The following is a 17,147-nucleotide window of genomic DNA, read 5'->3' on the forward strand; positions in this document are numbered from 1 at the left end:
AAGACAAGTGTAAACGCGTTTGTGTTCGGAATGTTATCCGATCTGTGTGTCCTGATGCAGAGGTAGTCGAGGACGCTTTGTGATCGGATCTCAGTGTAATGTAAACGCAATCCAGCCATCGTATCTGCATTTGCAGGCCAACGTCACACAAAACCCCGCCCACTATCATCTCATCTCACTGACAGCTGTCAAAAATAAAGGACGTTAGGTCATGGAGCGCAGGTGAGAGACGCACAAATTTATATTTGTGGAGAAATGCTAGCTAGCTTAAACGTATCTTGAAATAAATCGATATACAAAAGAATTTTAACACTGTTGACTGTATTTAACTTATTCAGTCATATGTTTAACATGTTTCCACTATTTATGGAGGGATTTAATATTTAATGGCAGAATTGAATAAATCGTTATAATGTTTGAGTTTCCATGGCGACATATCAAAGTGAATGTTGCGCTTCTTTCTGGTTTCTCATTTAACACATTTTAAGTTACTTGAAAACACTTACAAACCATAATAACATTAACCAAATATATTTATTCAATGTTGGTTTTATACAAAGTAAGTTACTTATAAATGTGTTTGTAAATTACATAACTATACGACTAGGGAGACATGAACAGGAAATTTAGGAAATTGTTAGCTGTTTTAGTTAAATCATATTCGTAAATCAAGAACGTATGAATTCAGGCAGACTAAAAAGTCGGGAAGGTCATCCTAATGTTTCCCACGGATTTTGTTATTGATGAAAAGCATGCGGGTGAAAGTCAAGTTCAGGTAACGTTGGCTGAAACGTGCATCCTGGCGCGGACGTTGCAGATAAACAAAGATAAAGCCTTTAAAGCAAAAAAAAAATAAAGCTTAAATGTGAACATCACGGTTTTTGGGTTTGCTAGTTATTCTCTGCTGTTTGCTTCTCAGTAACACTGTACAATACGGGATTGCGGTTACCGCGACAACCCTAAATCATGTGGCGAAAGACAGCTGTAGCCATCTGTGATTGACAGCTATCCACCCAGCGCGCGTCTCCCTGAACGGGATCCGATCACACATCCAGATACAGAAGCCACATTTATGTGACAAATGTAAACGCGCCGTGTCCTGATACGGATGATCGGATCTGCGTGAACGGATCATCGAGATCGCATGTTAATGCAAAATGTAAACGCAGCCTGTGCTATAGTTACAAAAAATGAGGTGACAAATATAAAGAACTTAAGCATTTAATTAAAAAAAGAAGCAGAAAAACATTCCAAAAAATTTCTGCCCATTTTAGCCAAATTATTAACCGTGTGTGTGTGTGTGTGTGTGTGTGTGTGTGTGTGTGTGTGTGTGTGTTTGTTTGTTTGTTTGTTTGTTTGTTTGTTAGTTTGTTTGTTTGTTAGTTTGTGTATGAGTGGCACTGAAGACAAACTTCCCCAGACTGGCTATTCCCATAAAACTCAAAACAAACTAAATTATATTAATTTGAACTAAACAACAGTTTGTGTGTGTGTGTGTGTGTGTGTGTGTGTGTGTGTGTGTGTGTGTGTGTGTGTGTGTGTGTGTGTGTGTGTGTGTGTGTGTGTGTGTGGTGAGTGGCACTGAAGCCAAACTTCTCATTCACACCCCAGACAGTTATTATATTTATAAAAATACAACATATAGTAGTATTACTATAATATGAAGATGTCTCTCTCTCTCTCTCTCTCTCTCTCTCTCTCTCTCTCGGGCTGGTTTGTGCTGTGTGTAAATATTATGTATATTTAAACACACACACATACATATTTATATATTTAAGAAATTTTTTATTTATATATCGTTTTTTATTTATATATAATATAGAAAATACAAAAATCTAAATAAATATATATACACATGTAAATGTTTCTTTAATACATACATGAATGTATGTGTATTTATATATACTAGGGATTGACCGATATGGATTTTTTTTGTGCTGATGCCGATACCGATTTTTTCCCCATCACCCTTAGCCGATGACCGATACAGGCTGCCGATTTTCTTTAGCCGATATTTGGAGCGGATAATGATTTTGCTTATTCAGTTTACATCATAAAAATGACACAATGATAAAACCAAATGTTACAACTCTAAATTTAAAAAAGGAACATTTATTGAACTATATTTAACAAATAGTAAAAACAGGTGAGGTAGAACAAGTAAGTAAATTCAGTACTGCTGAAAATACTAAGCATAAATAAAATAATTACACTATTGCACACAGTAGCAGCATAACAAGGGGAACACTGTACTTTTTCCTTGAAAGTAACCACCTATTTACAACCTATGTAATGCTTGGGTCTAAGTTTTAGTGCACTTAACTTAATCTCTTGTAGAGCAAATGTCTTTCATAAGAAGACAAGGAAAATGTGAACAGCAATACTGATAAAAAAACAACTTAAAAAGAATTCTGAATAACATGCGCATTGCCCCACTTCTGTACCTTACACACCCTAGGGCCCTATAATAAATGCGAGGGATAGTTAGTTTGCCTCAGCTCGCTTGAAACGCATAAAACTGAACAAATACATGAGGATTTGTGTTCGGACTTTGGTCAGATAGTAGAGCGCGTGCACGTGAGAGAGGTGCAGTGAGAGAGACATGGATGAGAGAGTGCATGTATCTTTGCGCTCCCAGTGAACGGAAATGTTGACAAAACTTACAAAATAACAGTTCACAGGTCACATAAAAGTCATGCTGGAACTGCTCGGAACTAAATGCTTTTTGCTGAAGAAAATTCCGCGAAATTCCGTGTTAACAACCATGAACGTATGCAACCATGAACTGCGCTCCCTATATATATTGTAATATATGGAATATATGTATATTACAATATAATATAATATTACAATATATATATAGGTCTACTATATACTGTATTATGTTTAGGGGTGACCCCGAATAGTCGAAGATTCGATGCAATCTCACAGTTGAATTGTCGCAGATGTGTTATGAAATGAGGATCATTCAATTTTGGCCATATATGGGTGCACACATTATCTGATTTCACATATAACAACATTCTCCCAATATATTAATATACAGCATATTATTATAATGCTGCAAATAATATTCGAAGTAGCAGCTTTTAATAAATATTTTTCAAATGCGTTAATAAATCCAACAACCCCTGTGACAGGGCTACACGTCCATAAGAGGTTTCTGTGTTAAAAAACCATTGCCTCTTTGTTTCTACACTTAAAAGACAAAACAGGCAATTCTGGCTATACTGTCGTTCTTTTAATAATTTTTTTATTTTATTTATAAATAACTCTGGGTTATCTGATTTAACCTTTTGGCTTATGTTTTTTCCATGCACTTTAGGCATTTTGCACATATTTGTTCGGCACCTTGTTACTGACCTTATTTTATTAAAACATTTTATTTGATATAAACGTAAATTCTGATCTAATTTAAGTCTGTACATTTTGGATTGCTTTTCGTTGTATTGATGTTGCGCTATTGCGTGCTGGCCATGCTTGCGCATGCAATTTAGCCGAACGGGCTAGGTGCTCTGCGTCTTATATTAGGAGTTCATCAAACTGAACATTAAAAAACATATGTTTTTTAACGGGTATAAGTTTTAAAATGTATTTATAACAGAGTGGTTATCTTAAACTACAAAACAGGTAAGCCGATTCTTTAAATTTCGAAACGAAAAATATCTGCACCGAACCTATATTTATGCCTGACACGACTGTCTTTCTTGTGATTTAATATTATGGTCGGTGTTCACTTTCAGCTCGCAGAGATATTCACGTGTGTTTAAGTACTTTTTTGCTGCGTGGGGTTAACCATAAGGCAAATTCTGGCATGTTTGGTATTGTTGGACTCTGCAACTATTCAATCAAGTACCGTCAAAATACGTTGATCACAGTCAAAGTTATAGGTGTATAAAACATTCGTCTGACCACTAGATGGCGCTGTGATGAAACTCTGCATACCCCCTCAGATCCTTACTGGTATCACAACTACCAAGTGTCGTGTCAGTAGACATAAGTTTGGCGAAGATATAGACTAAAATTAGTTTTTTGCGCTCTATGTAAAATTTGTTGATGCGCTATACGAAAACGGATTGGTTTATGGAAATTATTTTAATAACTTTTTGTCGTGAGTGTCTCTAGATGGTACATAGTAATTTTCGTGGCAATTGGGCAAAAGCTCTAGGAAGAGTTTGCAAAAGTAGGTTTTATGAATAATTCAAAATGGCGGAAAAAAATTTAATGACGGAAAATGACGTCCATTCGAATCAGTGGAAACAAGAATTTTGTTTCTAGGCCTTACGGATCAGAAGTTACAAGCAAAAACATAAGTGCAACTTTGGACTGTTGGTGGCGCTAGTGGGTTTCAGAAAGAGACTGTGGTGATTTGCTGTGGAGACTTGCTGTTGAGACTTTTTCGACAGTCCTTTTATAAGCGTGCCAAATTTCATAACTTTCCTATGTACGCTGCTATGGGCTGCCATAGACCGCAATGGCAGAAGAAGAAGAATCGGAAGAAGAATAATAAGAAAACTAACGGATACAATAGGGGTCTTCGCCCATTCTGGGCTTGACCCCTAATTATATGTCATTTCTCATTTGTGTTTTTTTTTTTGCTTTGAAGCACTTAATCTCCAAATTAAATAAAGTCACTGAATTGTAGCAAGGGTTTCCAAGGCAGGATCACCTTTGTTATTTTTTTTAGGATTAGTTATCAAAATGTCTGCGGGCACCTTAGCTTCGTTGTAGAACTCATGACGCTGCGTCTTGCTGCAAGCAGATCGCTCCCGTCCCGTGTGTGTGCAGCCGTGCCTTGTTCACAAACAGCTTTAGTAAACGATGGCGAGATTGCGCGAATTAAGCAGCCAGTACAACAGCGCGACGGGCTTATGCCTCGCAGTGCACTGTCCGTGCAAAGATTAGGCTCATTTCATGTGATTAATGAGTGATGATGAACTTTGTTTGTGTGACAGAGAGAGGAGAGCCGCGTGCGCACGCTTTCTGTCTTTAAACTGTCTCCCTGCTTTTATTGCTCAAAACAAAACTGACTCGATGGCGAAAGGTCGGAAGACCAAATCATATCCACCGAGAAAATGTTTTTCGTGTTGTTACAGTAACACTTTGTTTACAGTTTTGCGCTGCTCAGCCTGGATTAAAACACAGCGCGTCCGATTCGCGAACTGACTCCTTTGAATGGATCCGTTTGGGACAGATCTGTCTCACTAAACTAAACTCACAAGACGTCACTGTCAGCACAATCAGTCACTTATAGCGCCTCAGAAATGAGAATGTAAATGTGTTTAGAAAGATTTGCCCTAAATAACAGTCTCAACTAAAAAACATAGACATTTACTATGTTAACTTTATGATGAATAAATAATTTTTCAGGTCTACCAAATAAGGATTTTATCCTACAAAGCAATAAAAGCCATGGTAAAAAAATTGATCAAAGATGATGACAGCAGAGTGTCAGGTAATATCTGTGTCTGATAAATGCATGGTGCAGAGGAGGTTGTAAACATAATCTTAAGCATTTCATAATTTTTTTAAATACTTTGACTTAAATAGTGACATTTTTACATTTAAAATATCTGCTAATGATGAGAACATTTTGATTATTATGTACATATAGAAAATCGGCCAAACATATCGGCCATCGGCTGCCCTGATTTCTAAAAATCGGCATCGGCCAGAGAAAAAGCCATATCGGTCGACCTCTAGTCATGCGTGTTGAGAGATTCTGTGTGCATCACGTGTTTTGTCAAAATAAGTGCCTGCTGGAGATGCGTCAAAACCGTTTATGATGAAAGAGACTCTCACGTTCCCTAAATACACGCAAGACACTCCTTTATCAGTAAACTCTGATTACGCATGAGACTGTCCGAGTATCTGGCACACGCGAGCGTCTCCGTTCAAGTTCAAGGCAGCAGGCACTTATTTTGGCATGACACGTGATGCACACACAATCTCTCAAAGTGCAGAACACATATTTTGAAATGACGAACCACACACATGACAAGCTGCATACATGATGTGACAAACTTCGCATTGTGCGCTTTAAAAATAAAAGAAGTCACCAGCCGCCACTGGTGTCAACCAACCCCACCCACATAAGGACACACTAATTAACTGAATTGATGTTAGCCACATAGAATCACTCATCAGAAACTTTTTAATTTCATGTCAAAATATAGGTGATCCTATCTCTATCAACTGAAATACTTACATTTTATATATCTCTATCTATCATAGTTCTAAAATGTATTTAGTGTGGGGAGCTGTTTTTTTGTTTTGACACTGTAAAATATAAAAGCTATCCACACCTTAACAGTTAGTGAACATTCAATGATTTTAGTAAATGGGTGTGTTCAGGTCAAGAGGGCAATCATTTTAATGTCAGATTTTTGTGGCAGCGCCCTTTAGTGTACTGTAATTGAACTGTGTGCCAACCAAAAATTGACCCAACCAGCCCCGCTCTCCCCTACATTTAGATAAATTTAGAAATAAGAAGGCTTGTTAGGATTAAAAAATAAACTTTAAAATAAAACAACACTAATTTTATTCATTTATTTTTTGCATCTTAGGAAAGTTCACCAAGGTTGAAATTATACCTGAGAACCTGGTTCATGACCATGAGAGAAATGGTTTACCTCGCCTTTCCTCTTTGACTGAGGCAGAGATTCATCAAAGGTAACGTGTTCCAAAAGTTTAGTTTGTAACAGTTTTTTTTATTTGAAGGTTGCTTAAAAGAATTGAAAAAAATTATAACTGCCTTAACCTCTTTGAGTATAAGACTGCTATACAGAAATTAACCATGTTTTTTTCTGTGATAGAAGTGTAGTAACCATGTTTTTTTTTTTTGGTGTATTGATTACGATCAGAAAAATATGGTTTTACTACAGTACCCATGGTGTAACTATGATTCCCCTTCTTTTACACAATCGACATTGTGTCTGTGAACTGACACTAGGGGTTTGATCTTGAGAGACCAGTCGCTCTGATTCTCTATGTAATGGGCCAATGCGAATTGGCAAATGATATAAACTCAGCAAAAAAAGAAACGTCCCTTTTTCAGGACTGTGTATTTCAACAATAATGTTCTAAAAATCCAAATAACTTTACAGATCTTCATTGTAAAGGGTTTAAACAGTGTGTTCCATGCATGTTCAATTAACCATTATCATTTAATTAACATGCACCTGTGGAATGGTCGTTAAGACCTTATCAGCTTACAGAGAGTAGGCATGTAATGTCACAGTTTTAAAAACGCAGGACACTAAAGAGATTTGTCTACCGACTGTGAAAAACACCCAAAGAAAGATGCCCAGGGTCCCTGCTCATCTGCATGAACGTGCATTAGGCATGCTGCAGGGAGGCATGAGGACTGCTGATGTGGCTAGGGCAATAAATTGCCATGTCCGCACTGTGAGACGCCTAAGACAGCGATACAGGGAGACAGGAAGGACAGCTGATCATCCTCGCAGTGGAAGACCACCTGTAACAACACCTGCACAGGATCGGTACATCCGAATATCACACCTAAGTGACAGGTTTAGGATGGCCACAACAACTGCTCGAGTCACACCAGGTACACACAATCCCTCCATCAGTGCTCAGACTGTCCGTAATAGGCTGAGAGAGGCTGGACTGAGGGCTTGTAGGCCTGTTGTAAGGCAGGTCCTTACCAGACATCACCAGCAACAACGCCGCCTATGGGCACAAACCCACCTTCGCTGGACCAGACAGGAGTGGCAAAAAGTGCTCTTCAGTGATGAGGCAATCTCAATGCCTTGCGGTACAGGGAAGAAATCCTCCTCCCTCAAGTGGTACCCTTTATGCATGCTCATCCGAACATGATCCTCCAGCAGGACAATGCCACCAGCCATACTGCTCGTTCTGTGCGTGAGTTTCTGCATGACAGCAATATCAGTGTTCTGCCATGGCCAGCGAAGAGCCCGGATCTCAATCCCATTGAGCACATCTGGGACCTGTTGGATCGCAGGGTGAGGGCTAGGGCCATTCCCCCCAGAAATGTCCAGGAACTTGCAAGGGCCTTGATGGAAGGGTGGGGTAATATCTCACAGCAAGAACTGACAAATCTGGTCCAGTCCATGAGGAGGAGATGCACTGCAGTACTTCAAGCCACACCAGATACTAACTGGTACTTTTGATTTTGAGCCTTCCTTCATTCAGGGACACATTATTCTATTTCTGTTAGTCACATGTCTGTGTAACATTTTTAGTTTATGTCTTACGATGTTAACTCTTTTAGTGTTCAATCAAATATTTACACACATTAAGTTTACTGAAAGTAAAACCAGTTGAAAGTCAGAGGACGTTTCTTTTTTTGCTGAGTTTATAAGTGAAATTTACATACCGAACTCCTCGGGTATAAAAAGGAAGGCCGGTAGGCGATTTCAGTCAGTTTCAGTTCTTCGGAGCCGATCCTGATGAGTGTATCTCACATACAGTCGTGGCCAAAAATATTAGCACCCTTGGTAAATATGATCAAATAAGGCTGTGAAAATTCATCTGCATTGTTAATCCTTTTGATTTTTCATTTCAAAAATTCACAAAAATGTATTCTTTTATTGGATAATAAGAATTTAAAATGGGGGGAAATATGATTATGAAATAAATGTTTTTCTCTAATACACATTGTCCAAAATTATTAGCACCCTTTTATTCAATACTTTTTAAAACCTCCATTTGCCAGTTTAACAGGTCTAAATTTTCTCCTATAATGCCTGATGAGGTAAGAAATCCCCTAACAAGAGATCAGAGACCATTCCTTCATCCAGAATCACGCCAGACCTTTTAGATTCCCAGCTACATGTTGTTGCTTCTCCTCTTCAGTTCACTCCTCTCATTTTCTGTGGGGTTCAGGTCAGAAGAGTGGAATGGCTTTAGCAGAAGCTTGGTTTTGAGCTCAGTGACCCATTTTTGTGTTGTTTTTGAGGTTTGTGTTTTGGTTATTGTACACTTAGAGGATCCAAACATGGCCCATTATAAGAATTCTAACAGAGTCAGTCACTTACGGATTTTTTATCTGTTGGTATTTGATAGAATCCATGATGCCATGTATTTTAACAAGATGTCCAGAACCTCCAGCAGAAATATAGGCCCACAACATCAAAAACACAGCAGTATATTTCATTGTACACATGGGGTACTTTTTTTCTCTGTGTTTACCAAACCCATCTTGAGTGTTTGCTGCTAAAAGCTCATTTTTTAGTTTCATCTGACCATAGAAGCCATTCCCATTTAAAGTTCCAGTCATGACTGATAACTGAATATGCTTTAGTTTGTTTTTGAATGAGCTAGGAGAATTTTTCTTGTAACCCTCCCAAACAACATGTGTTGATGTAGGTTCTGTTTGACAATTTTTTAAAAGGTTTTCTGAACCAGAGGCTCAACAATTTTCTGCAATTCTTCAGCTGTGACCCTAGGAGAGTCTTTAGCTACTCAAACTCTCCTTCTCACCGCACATTAGGACGATATAGGCATAGGTTCTCTTTCAGGCAGTTTTGTAACATTTTCTGATGGTTGGAAATTCTTAATTATTGCCCTGATGATGGAAATGCTCATTTTCACTGCTCTAGCTCTTTTCTTAAAGCCACTTCACCAATTTGTGAAGATCAATTATCTTTTGCTGCACATCAGAAATATATTCTTTGGTTTTTCTCATTGTGATGGATGATTAAGGGAATTTAGGCTTTGTTTCCCCTCCTCTTTTATTTTTGTGAAACAGAAGCCAGAGCTGAATGATTTTGTGTTTACATTCTGAAAATTGTGAAAATGAATGGGAAAATACTTCAGAGATATTTTACCAATAAGAATTTCTAGGGGTGCTAATAATTGTGTCCAACGAGTATTTGAGAAAAACATTGATTTCATAATGATATTTCCCCTCCATTTTAAATTCCTATTATCCAATGAAAGGATACATTTTTGTGAATTTTTTTAATAAAAAATCAAAAGGATTAACAATGCAGATGAATTTTTTACAGCCTTATTTGATCATATTTACCAAGGGTGCTAATATTTTTGGCCACGACTGTATTACCTGAAGATTCTCCTGCTCTGTGACTGTTGGTGATAGAACGTGATCAGCAGTCTCTTTATCGGGTCCAGTGCATGGATAAGTGCTTGAAGAGCCACCTGGGCGTTTCAGCAGACACTAAAAGCGAGAATTTCCTGTATACATGATGCTGAGTACACAAACGAGGAGTCTGTTCTCTTGTGACATGCTTAATGCAGCATCGCGGTCTTCCTCTTTCTCTAAAGAGTGAGACCTCCTCGAGTGCTCCCTCAGCTGCACCCTCTCCTGCTTCGGCGCAGGCAAACGCTGTGGTGAGCTTTGAGGATGAGCTGAGTTTTATTGTGGCAATCTGTGTTCTCGCAATTGTGAGTCTCTTGCGGTAAGAGATAGCTAGACGCGCTGCGGCGGCATCTTCATGCTTGCCTCTGCCTGCTCCCCGCCTTTGGCGAAGGTCCCAGAGAAGCAGGCCTGCTGTTATTTTCCACCTCCTGCCAGATGGTGGGTTTAACTAGGTGCGCCACCGCAGTTTGGACTGAGTTGACAGTGATTGTGTCCAGCACACCTCCACTCTCACTTATGCGTCACATGCAGATTCTTTTTTCCTTTTGTGATGTTTAGGGTGAAGGGTGGCCCCATAGCCCATTGGGTTTGGACCACCATTGTGCTTGGACACAGTATGTTCTGTCCCGCACACCTCTGTTCTCACTGGTGCATCACGTAGCAGTGACTTTTCTCCTATTTTGATGCTGAAGGGGGTGGGTGGTCCCATAGCCTATTGGGTATAGTCCACAATTCTGAACCCCCCCGGGCCCCAAATTCCATTATCCCTTCAACCCCTCAACATCGTTTTGGAGTGACTTTGGGACCATTCGGCTCGGCTCTTTTTCTCCCCTGTGGAGAGAGTCCCGGGCTGCGGGTAAAGATCGATGCCTTTTTTGGAAGGGTGTGCCTGGGCATATAGCCTGTTTATGGTCAACATGAAGCGGTGGTTTTTCAACCTGTACTTTGTGATGGTTATAAAGGGGGGGGGGGTTATGACCATTCCTGGTTTTGTGTATTCTCAACATAGCTTTTCTAGGCTTATGTTCAGAATGTTCTTACAGAAATACAGGAATTAGACCTGAAGGACCAGTACTTCGTTCTCCCTCAACACAGATCTGTCCTGCGGCCTGTATTCGAGGGGTGGGCTTATAATCAAAGCTGCCCTTTCCACTTTGGGAGGACTGTATTTGTATACCCAGCTGTCTTGACAACTGGCTATTTTAGGCCGTTCTTAAGAACAGTTGTGTTTACTGGGACTTAGTGCTTTAGTACATTCACCGCTTGAGGTTTCGGGTCAACTGGGAAAAGAGCTAGCTCTCTCCTGTTCAGAGCATTTCTTTTCTCGGGACATAATTGGATTAGGTCTTCATAATGACACGGTTGTTGGAGCAGCATGTACCGGCCATACTGAAGCTTCCTAGAGCTTCTGGGTCATATGGCATCCTCGGTGATGGTTGTACCTCATAAGTTGTGCATATGAGATGGCCTCATGACCGAATCTACTACGTGCTGCCGTTTTATCAGTCCGCGGCAGACCTCAGCTTCTTGTGGACCGTGATCCCTCAAGCGGGTCTGCAGACGCGTTATGGTCTTATTGATGCCTCAAGCACGGGCTGAGGCGCTGTGTGCTTTGGGTCTGCAATCTCTGGATTGCCTCAATGCTTTCATATGTGATGAAAAAGAGCAAAAATAATGATGTAACCTTATTCCTGAGAATGAGAGCTTTTATTTGATATAAGACTTGCCCATGTTTGTCATACTTGAAAAATATGAAATATGTGAATATTAAATCATATAAAAAATGTGGGGGGGGTGATAGGGTAAATTAAGTCTAAATAATTTCCTTACAGTAAAACATATCTCAAAATAATGCATATCTGCAGAAATAAGAGATTCTAAGCTTTCAAACAGTATCTCATATGTGGTACTGGGTCCATGACAGACCATTTAAAATTAAAGGGATATTTTATATTAAGTCATAATAAGATAATTTTGGACCCGGTACAGGGTCCACAGAGTCAAACAAGTTAAGCCCCCTTTATTCTATGACCTGAATTGACGTCTTTTCGTGACCTGGTGTTCCTCCCATGCTGAGGACCCACAGAGATGTCTGGTGTCTTGTGCTTACCTTTATCTAGAGAGGTTGGACAGTCTTTGTCTCCCTTTACCCCGAAGGTATACATGGCTGCCATTTTGGCTAACCACGTGTTACTGGACGGGTAATCTGTAGGGAAGCACGACCTGATTGTCAAATTCCTCAGAGGCATTAGGAGGTTTTAGTCTTCTAGGTCTAGCCTTGTTCCCTCTTCGGACCTTACTGATGTCCTTTTGGACCTCAGAAGTCTCCCTTTGAGCCTTGGTATCAGTCGAGCTTCATGCCCTCTCTCAGAAGACAGCCTTTATCTAGCTTCTCTGCCACCAATGGGTGCCTCTAACACGGACCAGATCCCTCTCACATTATCTTGAATAGAGTTCTCAACGGGTCGGGTCGGCCTGACAAACCTAAAGAGACCCGCGGGTTCGGGTAAAAAATATAAGCAAATGACTCTGGTTGGGTCGGACACTGGGCTTAATCTTGTTCGCTCAGTGAAAAAAAATTATTAATCTTTGCTGCTGATTACCATAAAGAAAGTCTGGCTGCTGCGTGCAAAGTGCATCATGGAGAGGGGCGGGGGCAGACCTGATGCCGTTGCATGCACGCCTTTAGCCTGGAGAAGAAGATCGAGTTGGAGAAAAGTAAACTTGCCGAAGTGAATTCACCGTCGCTACTACAATAGGGGTAGCTACTGGCTGTGTACATGTTTGAGTTCTTTTAATTTATTATTGTGTTTTTCATTTAATGCATATTTATATAACCTATTTATATATTAAAAGTTTATTGTTTCAGTTGTTTGTTTTGTTAAAGGCTTGAACATTAAAGGTTGATTTGAATTCCAGTCTGCTGGTCATGATAATATGTGTATGAGAAGGAAAAAAGGGGGGCGCGTCGGGACCCAAGTCCAGCCATGTGCCCAAGTTTCCTACCACTCCCTTTCAAGATCAGGTAGTAAACCTATAGGCCCTTCCTAGTAATGACCTAACTCTTGCTGTTTTCGGTACATGTACTTCGCATCTACTTGGACCGTATTCAGAATTTTACAATTTCTGACCAGCTCTTTGTCTGTTTTGGAGGTCAGCAGAAAGGGAAGGATATCTCTAAACAGGGACTCGCTCGCGGATCGTTGATGCCATCTCTTTGGCATATCGTTCCCAGAATGTGCCCTGTCCACTGGGGGTATGGGCTTATTCTATTAGGAGTGTAGGTTCCTCCTGGGCACTGTCTACTGTCCCTCTTTCAGACATCTGCAGAGTTGCAAGTTGGGCTACTCCTAACGCCTTCGCAAGATTTTACAATCTGAAGGTATTAATAGTGTTGTCTCGGGCCGTGTCTGCTCCGAACACCTAACTCTGTCAATTTCTGTGGGCTTGGATTGTGCACTTATTAGTTGCACAAATCTTCTCCCATTAATTCCTCCTTAGTGGTGAATGTGGGTATTATTTGTTCTCTAGGTCAGTGGTTCCCAACCTTTTTAGCTCTAAGTACCCCCACAGCCCTATCAGTACCCCTTCATCAAAACTAAACTAAATTTGTGTTTTAAAGTCATATAATTAGTAATAGTAATTAATTAATTAATTTTTAAACATTAAAGTAAAAAGCACTGACTGATGAAGCATGTTTATTTCAATAAACCACCATCATTGCGATCAGTGTTTGCATTTTATCAGCTCATTTGCATTTTATAAGACACATCCAAAAAACGGCAAATTTTTGCTCAGGCCTACAAAATGGCAATTTTGACCAGGGCTTTGAACCAAATTGTTTTCCCAATTGGTTCGTTCGGAATAGAAACAGTATTTTAACGTTCCCGGTTTCCAGTTTAACCCTAAAATTTACGTTCCGTAACCGGTTAGAACAAAAAAAGTTCCTGAACCGGTTAATAACGTTCCATGTCAGCTGTGGGACATACAAATAAGTAGGCTGATCATCAGGACATTAAACTTAAATTATTAGTCTAGATAATTTTCCTTAAGTCTCTATCTTCATCAAACATAAAAAAAGGCTATGTAAGCGACATAACTGTAATTCTGACATGCCTACATTTCTTTCAGCATTATACATGAATTAAGACAAGGAAAATTTATGCCATGTCGTTTATTTGCATACAACTTAAAGAAATGTTTTATTAGAAAAAGTATTCTGTGATATTTTGAGAACCTTTCTAGTCCTGTCAAGAACAGAAAGATTGTTTGCTTGCTTTTTGAAACGCGTCTTTCCATGTATGCACTTTTGAGTGCACTTAAACATGCACACACACAGACAGACGAAGGAACGAATTGAGTTGGACAACGCTATAGCGTTGTCGGAGCATGCAGCGAGTTTACTCACGACGGCTAATAATTTTAATGATAAGATTAAAATTCCATTTAAAATAGTCCTTTTTACAATGACTACAAAAATCAATCTTGGGTCAATGATTGGACAAACGAGAGACATTTTTATTAAAAGTAAATGAGATCAAAGCAAAATCTAAATCTTTGCGCGTACCCCCTGGAAACACCCCCGGTTGGGAATCACTGCTTTAGGTCAGCTTGCAGAGAGCAGACCTTTTTCTGGCGATCTCTTCTGACAGTGGTTCTCAACTCTGTTCCTGGAGGCCCACTGCTCTGCACATTTTGTATGTCTCTCTTATCTCACAGACTTAGTTCAGTTCTCTTTCAATCCTGATTTATATTTCCCTATTTGGTTTCTTTTAGTAAACCTTGGGTCTTCCCTGGGCGGGTTATGCCATGGTATATGCCATGGTAGCTCCACGCGGTGTAGCTTTGGCTCTGAGTTTATTTCCATTTCTTTTTGGAAATGTTTTACACTTGGTAGGTGTGTTCTCTGCATGTCTCTCCGAGTCCTCCCAGTGTCAGGCTGGCATCGTATGCCATGCTTTTGTGGAAACCTTTTTTCCATCCCTTTGGTACGGTTCACTTTCCCTGTGCCGTGGATGGTTATTGACCTATGCAAAGTTCCCTGGCACGCATTGCTTGTTAGCTTCTCTGTGGCCTAAGTGATGGCTTGCTCAGCATTGCGGCGTCTTACATAGGGAACCCCTAGTGTCACTTCATCGACACAACCTTGAGTGAGTGATAGAAGGGGAACGCCTTGGTTACGACTGTAACCTCCATTCTCTGAGGGAGGGAACGAGATGTTGTGTTCCTCATGCCACAAAGCGTACCTTCCGCTGACCAGCTGGTTTTTAATGAAATCGCCTACCAGACTCTGTTTTATACGTGGATCTCCAAGCTGAGTCACGGTACTGTATGTACATTTTATTTGTATTTCATTTGCTAATACTCATTGGCCCATTACATAGAGAATCAGAGTGATTGGTCTTCCAAGGTCGAACCCCTAGTGTCACTTCATCGACACGTCTCGTTCCACCCTCACGGAATGGAGGTTACAGTCGTAACAAACTTACTCTGCTGAGGATGATATGAAATTAATATGAAAGTCTTATCTAAAGTCCAATGATGAGGAAGGCAGCCATGTAATGCTGAATATCTTAATTAAACCCGAACCAATTGGTAGAATTTCATCATGCAATTAACCCATAAAGAAAAACTCATTTCCTTATAATTATTGTTCAGTAGCCCCAGAGATCCACATAGGGTTGCCAACTTTCTCACTCTTAAATACGGAACAAAGGATGGCCTGCTGCAGCAGTGAGGATATGGTTTTGTGTATACAGTGTATTTAAGCCATTTTATAAAATGATAGCTAATCTCCTAATTAAATATTAATTTATTACTCTTATGCCTTGGCAACAGGTTTATTAATAGTTTTATAGTTTATTAATAGAACCATTACCTTTAATATCGGTCTTAAACATAACACTTGTGACTACTTCACTTCTGCAGTATAAAAAACGTTATCCTCTTCATGTTAATCTTACCCGTTACAAACTAAAAATAATATAGATTCTGTAAGCTGTAGTTTTTTTTGGATGACATCATAGTGCCGCGAGAACATTTCAAAAGCAGACTCCTCTGTATGAATTCACAAATCGCTCTCACGTGATTTTGATGTTATCTGCTGCTCGGTTCTTGTGATGGCACATTAAGTCGTGCGAGCCTGTTGTATCAGTACTGGGAAGATCAGCGCCGCAGTCAAAAAACGGGACGCGAGACGTCAGTTGGCAGTTGGCAATCCTAGATCCACAAGCCAAAGTGAATAAAAGGGCTATTTAAAGAAGACCCCCTTTTTTATATTTGCATCTACAGTTATACTAGTGGAAATAAAGAGTCCTTCTACAACTGAAGATATAAGCTTAAAATAAACAATGAATCACCAAAAGAAAACACAAATTCATACAAAACTAAATGCATAGAATAAAGGAAGAAAAAGGAAATACGACACACTTTGAGCTTTAACCCCAAAGTTTCCCAATCAGGACTCACAACAGTTTGTAGTAGCAGAGCATGTAAGCCATGCTGCCTCTGACCCACAAATCTGAATCGCTCTACCACCACCTGGGATAAATACAAGTAGACACTAGAGCACCCTAGTGGTGTGTAGTAGTATTTTCCTAAAAAACATAACAGGACTAAGCCTGTTACAGAATGTAAAGGTTGTTAACATTGAGAACTCTGAAGAACAGAGGAAACAAATTGAAAGATTGTCAACATTGTGTTAAAGGTATAGCGGAAGATTTTCCCAAATTTTTTAAAAGAACCGCCCCTCCACTTTAAAAAAAAAAAATGCACATGCTTAACACTCTACCTCCTCCTGAGAGAGAACGCCTATTAAACACGTGCACGAGAGAGCATGCAGGAGCCTAGTTCTTCTCTTTGCTCCGTTTACAAGTTGTTGTCGGCATGTTTACCGTGTCTGTGCGGTTCGTGACTTGTGCCAGGGCTAATCATAGCTTACATCAACTTTTACTAGCAGTGATTTTAAATGGATTTCTCCAAATAGCATGCCAAACTTTACCTGTCGAGTAGAAACTTCACGAGGGAAGCCCAATCTGTGCTTTTAGCACACGCCAGCATGTGA

At 39.8% G+C, this 17,147-nt stretch overlaps 1 protein-coding gene across 5 annotated transcripts in view; it reads left to right on the top strand.

The window, feature by feature from the left end:
* Positions 1 to 17,147, top strand: part of chst10 (carbohydrate sulfotransferase 10) — a 149,112-nt gene that overhangs the window by 91,147 nt on the left and 40,818 nt on the right. For 4 of the 5 annotated variants that reach the window (XM_065254848.1, XM_065254851.1, XM_065254849.1 and 1 more), the window contains one exon: positions 6,567 to 6,672. The exons of the other annotated variant lie outside the window; for it this stretch is intronic. In XM_065254848.1, coding sequence (XP_065110920.1) covers positions 6,567 to 6,672 — 106 coding nt within the window. The remainder of the gene's footprint in view (positions 1 to 6,566; positions 6,673 to 17,147) is intronic. 5 annotated transcript variants of the gene reach the window in all.

This window comes from Paramisgurnus dabryanus, chromosome 4 (genome assembly GCF_030506205.2).
Source record: "Paramisgurnus dabryanus chromosome 4, PD_genome_1.1, whole genome shotgun sequence".
Lineage (NCBI taxonomy): Eukaryota > Metazoa > Chordata > Actinopteri > Cypriniformes > Cobitidae > Paramisgurnus > Paramisgurnus dabryanus.